Source organism: Sinocyclocheilus anshuiensis, unplaced genomic scaffold, assembly GCF_001515605.1.
Source record: "Sinocyclocheilus anshuiensis isolate Anshui unplaced genomic scaffold, SAMN03320099.WGS_v1.1 scaffold218, whole genome shotgun sequence".
Classification (NCBI taxonomy): domain Eukaryota; kingdom Metazoa; phylum Chordata; class Actinopteri; order Cypriniformes; family Cyprinidae; genus Sinocyclocheilus; species Sinocyclocheilus anshuiensis.
The window spans coordinates 1044875-1055553 of record NW_015547665.1 but is presented as its reverse complement, the minus strand read 5'-3'; the positions used below and the strand labels follow the sequence as shown (position 1 = coordinate 1055553).

Below are 10679 nucleotides of genomic sequence, written 5' to 3'. Positions count from 1 at the left end.
AACAACATGTTTCCTGGAAACGGTGTGCAACAGTGTGCAACGGGGTTTGAGATACATTTTCTCTTGTTTGGTGGGTGTGCCAAAAATGTCCGCCCAATCAGCAGCAACATGCATATAAACCACGCGGTATTAAAGAGGCAGCTCGCACAATGTAATTAACATCAAAATAAATTTACAAGAGCAAGTATATTGTTTGCACATGTTTATTTACATTAAAGGCAAAATAACTGAAATAATAAGAGCACAAGTATAGATCTGGAACTTCTTTAAGTCTGTCTAAATATAATTTAGTAATTGCAATGTCTTCTGGTCCATATCCTTTCCTTAGGAAGGTGTGCTAGACACTGATTAATGTAACATAAAAATACTATACATATTTATATATTTTGCTATTGCATTGTGGAGTGACACTTTCATAAACTTTTCTATACTCCTCTGATTATATAATGGTAAATATTACAATATCATAGCACAACAACAGTGATCAGCAATAATGATAAGCTTAATACTCACAATAAAAATAATAAGGTCATATAGATCATAACACAGTCTCGGAGGTAAGAAGTGGATTATCCTTCACCTGAAATGTTTGTCTTTTCTTCCTGAAATGCGAGGTAAATGTTGGATCACAATAATTAGGAACCACAGTTTCCAAGGGCAGTGACTGTTACATCGAGTGTATTTTACGGTATTAAACACGTATTTATACCGATTTCATCAGGCTCCGAAAATTCTTCAAAAAGAACACAAAGAATGGCCTTCTCAGCTGCCATAGTTGCAACTCTTGCGTCATCAGAACAGAATGTTCAACGCACCACCGTTTCAGTTTAAAAAACGTTTTGCACCGTTTTGTCGGGGCTGAACGCAGGCCTGTTCTTGGTTTTTGTCTAGACTGACGGTCCTTTCTGTCAGTCCTTTGTCATTTCTGTCAGTCCTCAAATCCTTACATCAAGATAAGCTTGATTTTCTAAGTTGAAGTAGATGGAAATTTTTATATTCATGATACAGTAGACCTAAAAAGAATTTGCACACTTTAATTGCCCGTATAACAGTTTGAATGTCATTGTATTAGATGATAAAATATCATACCAAATAGAATTTATTTGAACCTTTCTTGTGTTAAAAAACTGGGTACTTCAAATTGACCCCCACTGGTTTCCATGCAATTTGACAAAAATCAACACTATGAAACACACTAACATTAGTGTAAACAGAAAACCCAATGTAGCTTTTCAAAGACTAAAAAAATATAAACAATTCCCATCTATTTTCTATTGTGTCTAGGGTCAATTTTATGCACATATTTTCATGTTCAAAATTAGCTACACAGACAAAAAATTAAAAAATTAAAAATGCTTTTTTTTTCATGATTACTTGTAGTGACTATTTGAGCACTGAGTTGCAAATAACTACAACTATGAAGAAAAATATAACAAATAAACTTTACAAGCAAAACATTTCCAAATCTAATAATATATTATAGTTGGAACATACAGTATATCTAATAATATAACAATAAATGTGCCTTAATTTTCTAAATACTCTTTAGGGCCTCTGTATTGAAAGCAAATACAATAATGTCTCATGCAGTTTTGCTTCTCAGGTGAATTGATCTTGTTTTTTAGAATGTTTAAATGTGTCTCATTGCAGTGCAGTTACACTTTCTCTCTCTATTAGGCAACTTATGTCCTGTTGGCTCTTGCCTGGATCTTTGTCCCAGTTTATGTGTCTTCTGGGGTGAGTTTTAGACGTACACCCAACCACTTATACTGATGTGCCAACTGAGCTATTTAGAATGTGCATTAATAATTGAGAACTTATGTTTAAGGCTGCCAAATGTACCATAGACTCACCGTCTCTTTCTCTCACACACAGACACACCACATGTGCTACTTTCCCAGATTTGCCTATTCATTTGCTTAGTTCATGCCATTCCCTCTGCACTTCCTGTCTCTCTCTCTCTCTCTCTCTCTCAAAGATTGTCACAATGCCAGAGTATCTGGGTCGGCGGTTTGGGGGAGAGCGAATTCGCATGTACTTGTCAGCTCTCAGTCTGATGCTGTCCGTGTTTACCAAGATCTCAGTGAGCACAAAAACACATACATTCATATGTTTTTTTTTTTGCCATCTCATTCACACATATACCCACAAATCTAAAAATCAAACATTAATCTACAAAGGCTTCATTTATTGAGTCCCGTATTGCTGCGCTGGCATGTTTCTGTACCTAAGGAATTTGAAGCTGTGAAAGAATGTTTAGCTGTGTTTCAACATCTGTTTTTCACTGCACACACAAAAACACTCAAACGCAAATGTTCAAGCTTGTTAAATGCCAAAGTTTAATATGTAGCATTAGGGGTTTGTTAAAACATATACATACTGAACTTTGGCATTTAACAAGCATTATTTGTCATTAGTCTGATAAGTGTAATTAGTGATAAAACTACCGTATAAAAGTTTGGGGTCAGATCTTTTTTTTAAGAAATTTATATTTTAATACAGCAAGGACATATTAAAGTGACAAATATACATGTATAATGTGACAAAAGATTTCCATTTCAAATAAATGCTGTTCTTTTTAACTTTCCATGAACCAACGAAACCTTAAAAATGTATCATGGTGCTGCTTAATAAAAGATGTACACTGAACAAAATTATAAACGCAACACTGTCACAGCTCCAGACTTATTTGTTCATTAATGACGTCATCAGCAACTAGTCGACTTCGACTCGACTTTCATCACATAAAAGTAGACTTCAAAAAATCATAAGTCGTTCAACCCCTAGTACATATAACTATTTGACAGGTAATGTACATGCAAGAACCACTCACAATTCTTTGGGAAAAAATCTAGAATTAGCACTGGCCATAGGGGAAAAAAAGATTAATGAGATCTCCTTAATATTTCAAATGTTCATCATAGACAACGATGTGATAAAATGGAGAGCAAACTGAGACTTTTGCTGAAGTATCCCAACTCTTAAACAAGACTCCAGTAATCTCAAATATCTTCTCTAGAGTTTCAGAAGACATCTTACAAACTGTGCTTATATATGACAATATGATTTGACAAATGATACCAAAGTGAAAAATGTTCAAATGTCACATTTGAAATATGTTAAGATAATAAGACCAATTGATCTAAGCTATATTGTCCACATTCATTTTGTATACACTGTAAAAAAAAAAAATCCGTAAAATTTACGGTAAAAAAAAACGGCAGCTGTGGTTGCCGGAATTTTACCATAAAAAATACTGTAGCAACATTTTAGGTTTTACGGTTTTAACTTAAATTTACAGTTAAAAACCGTAATTTCATTAACTGAAATAATGTTAATATACCAAGCTATTGAAGTACTGAAATCTGTTTTGTACCTTTGTAATACACTGATAACCACCAAATGCAGGTGGTGATGAGAAAGTCACATGATGAACCAAAGCCCATCATAAGCAGCTTTTAAATAATAACATATATAGAAGGTGCACAGTGTCATTCACACAAACACTAAACACCATCATGGTGTTTTTTCATCACACACACATGAAACTGAAATAATGCAATAAACATTCATTTAACAACATTAGGTGTAACATACAACCCTAATATACAAAACTGATAAGAAAAAACTAAGAATATTTATTTCAACAAAAAAAACATCAAATTTGAAATGTAATGCAGGGAATTATGGGAATGTCAATTTACGGTTATTCACTGTAAATTATACAGTCTTTTTCACTTCCAAAAACGGTATACTACCGTAAAATTACATGTAATGTCAATACAGTTTTTTCACCGTATATAGTAGGGGAATTTACCGTTAACCATTTAACAGGCTCTTACTGTAGCATTTTTACAGTCTTTTACCATTAAATTCACGGTCATTTTTTGCAGTGTATATACTCTTATGTCAACAACTCTCATCAACTGTACTTCTGTTCTCCAAGCAATTTTAGGAGAAAAAATAAATCAGTGACAAAATGTGCAGTATAACTGAAAAAGCAACCTGATATTAAAATTCTGTATCTTTTGCAGACAGATCTGTACTCTGGAGCTTTGTTTGTCCAGGTTTGTTTGGGCTGGAATCTCTACCTCTCCACTGTGCTCATGCTGGTCGTCACTGCCCTCTACACTATTGCAGGTTTGTATTTGCATGTATGTATTTTGTATATATACTGTTCAAAAGTACCATTTATTAATGTTTTTGAAAGAAGTCTTATCGTGGAATATTATTAACATTTAAAATAATGTTTTCTATTTTAATATATTTAAAATGTAATTTATTCCTAGGATGCAAATCTGAATGACTCCAGTCTCAGTGTCACATGATCCTTCAGAAATCATTCTAATATGTTGATTTGGCATTCAAGAAACATTTCTTATTATTATTAGTGCTGAATGTTGTGGAAACTGATACACATTTTATTTCAGGATTCTTTGTTGTATTGAAAGTTCATAAGAACAGCATTTATTTGAAATTGAAATTTGCAAATGTCTTAACTGTCATTTTTGATCAATTGGATGCATCCTTGATAAATAAAAGTATTCATTTCACAGAAAAATATTTCTAATCCCAAACTTTTGAATGGTAGTGTCTATATATGCATTAGGTAAACGTACTTCTAAAGCATTTATTAATCTAGGCTAATGTTGATTTCCACATATACTAATGCGTTTTATATACTAATCAAGCTGTATAAATTAACATGTCAACAGTTGTTCATAATACATATTTATAATACATGAATCAACAGTATATTTATAACTTAACATTAACCTAGATTAATAAATAAATAAGTGGTACCACTACATTTTTCAGTACTGAGCAGTTTTCATAATTAGCACTTGCACTAAACAAGCTCTTTTTTCAACAAACAGCAGTGTAGCATGACAAAGCACAGCTTTTGATGTCAGACAGTGTTGCGCATACAGATTTACAGCCAAGTGAGCAGATGCAATAATCAGTTGTGGTCTTAAAGAAGTTTCCTCTTGCACTGTAAGATGGGGTAGCGTAATGGTTAAAGTTCAGGGCTTGAAACAGGAATGTTCCTGGTTTGAGTTGTGGATAGTGTAAATTATAAAGGTACTTAACCACAGCTTTGAGTAGCACTGTCAATTGTTTGGATAAAAGCTTCTATTAAATGACTACTTATTTAAACTTTCTCGCCGAAGCCCAGTGGTTCAGTTTATTTCTGCAGTAGTAATTATGGTCTACATGACTGATTCCAGCATAATTGCATAATTACTTTAATCTGCCACACTGCTGTCACTGTATTCACTGCTCTGTCTACAAATGCTGATTCAGACTTGACCCCATTGACTCATATCACATTAAACCATCATGAGAGAATTGAGCAATACCCGCTTAGTCCTCTGTTTCTCCAGGTGGCTTGGCTGCTGTAATCTACACCGACACTCTTCAGACCTTCGTCATGATCATTGGAGCGATCATCCTCACCATTACAGGTCAGTCTATCACAGGCCTCTTCTTTTATTCTCCACTGGCACTGATCTCATGTCAGCTGTCAATGGGGGAAGTAAGTACATCTTGAAAGCAGTGCCGAAAACAGATGGTGACTGTTCGAGAACATGTTTGGCAGGCACATTTCCCGGGTTATGTGGTTTACATTCAGGCATTGCAATAAAGAAATGTCATATTTTCAGCATCAAATGCTAAATCTTACCTTGAATTACCTCTGGTGGCCTGCTGAAATAGGCAAAAATGCCTATAGATGATAACAACAAAATAAATGAGAATGAAATGAGGTTCAATTATTTATCTATTTTCTAAATGGATACTTTTCAAATAAACAAACGAATCAATATTGGACTGCTATAAATGTTTTTTTCCCCCTTGGAAATTCATTTTCCTGGTAACTTAAAACACAAATCAAATATGCACAAATTAAAATAATTGTAGAATTATTTTAAAAAGTGTAAAATTTAGAATATTCACCAAAAATTAATATTCAAAGCAAACGAGCTTTAATCTAAACAACTGCATTCCCCTGGCGGTATTCACATTTGGGTCGAACGTTTGTCTTTTGATGGAATTCGTTGCCTGGAATTTGTCTTTCCTCAGCGAAAGTTAAAAAAAAGGCCAAAACAACAACATATGTAATGTGGAGCAGATTTCACTGTGGCTGTCACAGAAATAAAAACCAGGCAACAAAGGAAATGTCCTGTAACACGGCTGTTCAGTACAGAGAAAATAATAATAGTAATAATAATAGTCCAATAGAAGGGTTTTATCGAATCATGTCAGGTTAGGGTACATTAAAACCTGCAAAGCTGGTTTGTATGGAGGTGTGGAAATGGGGAAAATCCCAATAATGTCTTTAACAACTTACAGAAAGTCATCTCTAAAGGTTTTTAAGAACCGAAAATGAAATAAAAAAAACTTACACAGATACAAGCAAACAAAATATGAACACACACAAGTCTAAACAAGTTAAAGACATTTAAATAATATTTTTAATTGGAATCCATTTAAAATGTACATTCCGTCATGTCATTTTGACATTACTACAAAGAACAAATAATGCTAAACCTCTACATATTACCCAAAAATTAGATTTAGCTGATATGTATTTATGCAAATGTTACAGCATTCAACAAGATTGGAGGCTACAGTAACCTGGAGAGTGTGTATTTGAAAGCTGTGCCGTCTAAGATCATCTCAAATACGACATGTCACCTGCCCAGGCCTGATGCCATGCACCTGTTCAGAGACCCTGTGCATGGAGACTTACCCTGGCCAGGCATGACACTGGGATTAACCATTCTTGCAACATGGTACTGGTGCACCGATCAGGTATGCTTCAACATACACACCCACTCTCAAAAACAGATAATAAGCCTAGCCTGCTTCTAACAACACAAAGAAAAAAGCATTGTGCATAGGACAGTATTGCAAATGAATTTTGCATTATGAGTTGCATTCTGCTATGAGATATTTAATGTATCACTTGATGCCACAAAGACTGCCGTTTTAGAGCGAGATAAAGGCCTTTTAGGAATAAGATCTACAAGTCTGAATATTTTTCCACAAAAGGACCTAATTCAGGGTAGACCCTTGAAATTTGATGCAAATGATAAGGCTGTGAGGAATTTGCGTCAACTAATGTCTATATCAGTGATGGGCAAACTTGGCCCTTCCAGGCCACTTTCCTGCAGAGATTTGATCCAACCCTGATAAAACTCACCTGCCTGTAGCTTTCCAGTAGTCTTGAACAGTGGTTCCCAACCCTGGTCCTTGAGGCACCCCAACACTGCACATTTTGCATGTCTCCTTTCTCTGACACTCCAGTTTCAGGTCTTGGAGTCTCTACTAATGAGATGATGACCTGAATCAGGTGTGTTTGATTAAGGAGACATGCAAAACGTGCAGTGTTGGGGTGCCTCCGGGACCAGGGTTGGGAACCACTGGTCTTGAAGACAATGATTAGCTGGTTCAGGTGTGTTTGATTAGAGTTGGAGCTAAACTCTGAAGGAAAGTGACCTGGAAGGGCCAAGTTTGCCCACCCCTGGTCTATATTAAGTCCTGCGTCACCAAAAACGTGTCCAAATGATTCAAGTATTTTCTCACAGAAACTGTGAGAATCAGTGTGCAGACTAGCATTTTTAAAATACCTTGCTCATTTAGAAAATATATATATATAAAAAATTATAAGAGTGGTAAATTATAGAAGTCTATTTGCGATAACTAACATTTTAACACTTTCCTTCTTTTAAGTACAGTGCACATCACATCCTTAAAAACAAGCATTCTTATATTTTCAGAAATCATTAGCAGGCAAAAATATAAAAAATAATAATAATAATTAAAAGAAAATATCCTGGAAATACTGACAGAGTTAGAGTCCCCTCAAAACCCAGTAAACTTGGATTTGGTCTGGGTCTTATTACTTAGGTTCTGTGGTTGGGGGCTCAAAACTTGGTCTGGACCAAATTTCTTGGTCTGGGTCTTGGCTAATGGTCTCAGTCATGACCAGTCAATTCACAACTGCACAAAGTGGCTCTGAAATTAATGCTGCAATAAATTCAGTGTTTTTCTGAATAAGTTTGTTGAAATGGACAGGTCTTGGTCTGAGTTTAGGTCCAGGTCTAGGTCTTAAGGGTCTTGGTCTGGATCTTGGAGGGTTTGGTCTTGACTTAAACTCAAAGGCTAGTTCTGAAATTCTGTTCACGCTAATAAATGTTTGGCACAAAAATATGGTCCAATTTTCTCATGAAGTTTTTCTGTTCAGACCTATGTGGGGAAAAAATGGCAGATGGGCTAAATTAAAATACAGATTCACTTAATGATAGTAGGTGGCGCTTATGGAAAAAAATTACCCAGCTTTTTTCGCTGTTTCTTATCAAAATAATATATATATATATATTTTTTTTTTTTTTTTTTTGCGATGCAATGCAAATTGCAGATCTCCTCTGATAAAACCAGGAACAAATGCAGACGTTGAAAATGAACTCACTGTCAGTTTGTACTATACCTTAACATTTTCAACGTCCTTTTCCTACAAGCTCAGACAACAGAGGTGAATGTGAAATCGCCATCACCGTGGTCACAAATCCACCACCAAATTCTTGCACTAGTCCATATTACTCAAAGGCATGTCAATAAAGAGTAAAGCTGCTAGTTTTGCTTGTCACAGTCCAGAAAATGTCAGTGTTTGTTTGCAACTGTAACACTCGTGTCAGTTTAAAGATCCAGTTGAACTCCAGTTGAAAAGTATTTGCTACATCATTGCACATTCATGCCTTTGTACTCAATACAAAGTAGTTGTTTTTTTTTGTTTGTTTTCTGAGAAGAAAGCCACCATAAATCAGTTAATTTTCATTGTGCCTCTGTGTCAACAATTTATCCCCCAAAGCAAAACCAGACGTGCTCACTGGAACCTTCCCCCTGAGGTGTTTGACGCTGGTGAGTTTAGATAAAGAGATCCCTAATGGTGTACGAGTCTCGACCCGTCTATGAGGGGATGGAGACTTTGTTTGAGAGGCCCGATGAGCGGGAGAGAGAGATTGAGAGTGCATGAGCCGCTGAGTGGGAGTTTGACTGATTCGCAGTCCTACTATCGTATAGGTGGAGCTTTGTCTTCTAGGGGACCGGCCAGAGCGTTTTAGATTTTGCTGGCCTGATCCATTTGAGGGGAAGTCAGCATTCATTTTCCCCTGCCAGTACCTGTGGCCCCCGATCACATGGCCGCTGCTTTTAGGGAGTCTATAGAATACTCCATGTTTACCAATCACCACTTTGGCCCGGCCATAAGCATCTCGAACAGGTGACCTGGAGACCATCTGGTAAAGCTGAAAGGGAGGAAGGGTGTATGTGAGAAAGAAAAAGGATAAAAAGCCTTGAGGCATGATTTCACATGGTACAACAACAAACTATAAACTGTTCTGATGAATTTTTCAAAAAGAATTCAGTAAACAAAAAAATAATGTTGGTTGATCTGTAACTTGGCAGGTAATCGTGCAGAGGTCTCTCTCAGCCAAGAATCTGAGTCACGCCAAAGGGGCGTCCATCTTTGCTAGCTATCTCAAGATGCTTCCCATGATCTTCATCATCCTACCTGGCATGATCAGCAGGGCACTCTACCCAGGTACTACACACACGCTCCAGGTGCTGTATCCACTAGTGCTGCAAAAATTCAGTGCCATGTCATCTTTTGTGCAAGCTTTGTCACCTTTTAAGCCTATACCTATATAAAATCAAGTCATACAAGCTTAAAGTGGTCAAGCTGGTATTTGGTACATGGTAGCTGTTTTTTTGCTGGTCCAAATTGGACTACCAGACCTAAACAATCTTCACCAAGTTAGACTGCACTATTCTACATCAAATAGCAACCACACAAAAACCAGCTACAACCTTAAGCAGGGTAGTTTTATGCCCAAATACTAATACTACACATCATACTTAACTGAAGCATTTTAATAAAACATTAGATTCTTTAGGACAAGGCTAAACAGTGACATTAGACAAAGATTTGTAAGAACTATGCAAATAACAGTAGGGATACATATTATTAAAACATTCAGTGTTTTTCTGAATAAGTTTGTTGAAATGGACAGGTCTTGGTCTGAGTTTAGGTCCAGGTCTAGGTCTTAAGGGTCTTGGTCTGGATCTTGGAGGGTTTGGTCTTGACTTAAACTCAAAGGCTAGTTCTGAAATTCTGTTCACGCTAATAAATGTTTGGCACAAAAATATGGTCCAATTTTCTCATGAAGTTTTTCTGTTCAGACCTATGTGGGGAAAAAATGGCAGATGGGCTAAATTAAAATACAGATTCACTTAATGATAGTAGGTGGCGCTTATGGAAAAAAATTACCCAGCTTTTTTCGCTGTTTCTTATCAAAATATTCTGTCTGTGTGTACCACAAAGTTGTAGCTCTATGTAAAAGCAGCAGTGCTGAGCTTATGAACAAAAGCGCAAATATTATTGGTAAACCAATTTTATATATATAGCTGAACGATTGAACATCTTACTTTGAATGAATGCCTGATAATACATCGATACATATTATTAAAACAATATATATTATAATAATCAATCATTATTATAATAATAATATTATAAAACAATATTAAAATTTGTCTGATTCTGTTTTATATTATCACTGATAAACAATAAATAATTGATACTATAAATGAAAATGTAAATATTAAACTACAATCAA

General features: G+C 35.6%; 2 protein-coding genes across 6 annotated transcripts in view; one reads left to right on the top strand and one right to left on the bottom strand.

Moving 5' to 3' along the window:
• slc5a10 (solute carrier family 5 member 10) overlaps positions 1 to 10679 on the top strand; it is a 30800-nt gene that overhangs the window by 3401 nt on the left and 16720 nt on the right. Inside the window, exons 4-9 of the mRNA XM_016504895.1 lie at positions 1678 to 1737; positions 1979 to 2083; positions 4035 to 4140; positions 5385 to 5465; positions 6608 to 6813; positions 9469 to 9604. Coding sequence (XP_016360381.1) covers positions 1678 to 1737; positions 1979 to 2083; positions 4035 to 4140; positions 5385 to 5465; positions 6608 to 6813; positions 9469 to 9604 — 694 coding nt within the window. The remainder of the gene's footprint in view (positions 1 to 1677; positions 1738 to 1978; positions 2084 to 4034; positions 4141 to 5384; positions 5466 to 6607; positions 6814 to 9468; positions 9605 to 10679) is intronic.
• Positions 8795 to 10679, bottom strand: part of LOC107702543 (protein FAM83G-like) — a 7509-nt gene continuing 5624 nt past the window's right edge. The window contains exons 5-6 of one of the 5 annotated variants that reach the window (XR_001635772.1): positions 9575 to 9642; positions 9225 to 9299 (exon numbers count right to left, since the gene is read on the bottom strand). Coding sequence is in view for 3 of the 5 variants with exons in the window: in XM_016504891.1 (XP_016360377.1) it covers positions 8829 to 9308 (480 nt within the window). In the remaining 2 variants the exon portion in view is untranslated. Of the gene's footprint in view, positions 9643 to 10679 lie in introns of all 5 variants that reach the window. The other 4 variants (XR_001635773.1, XM_016504891.1, XM_016504892.1 and 1 more) reach the window with 4 other exon arrangements.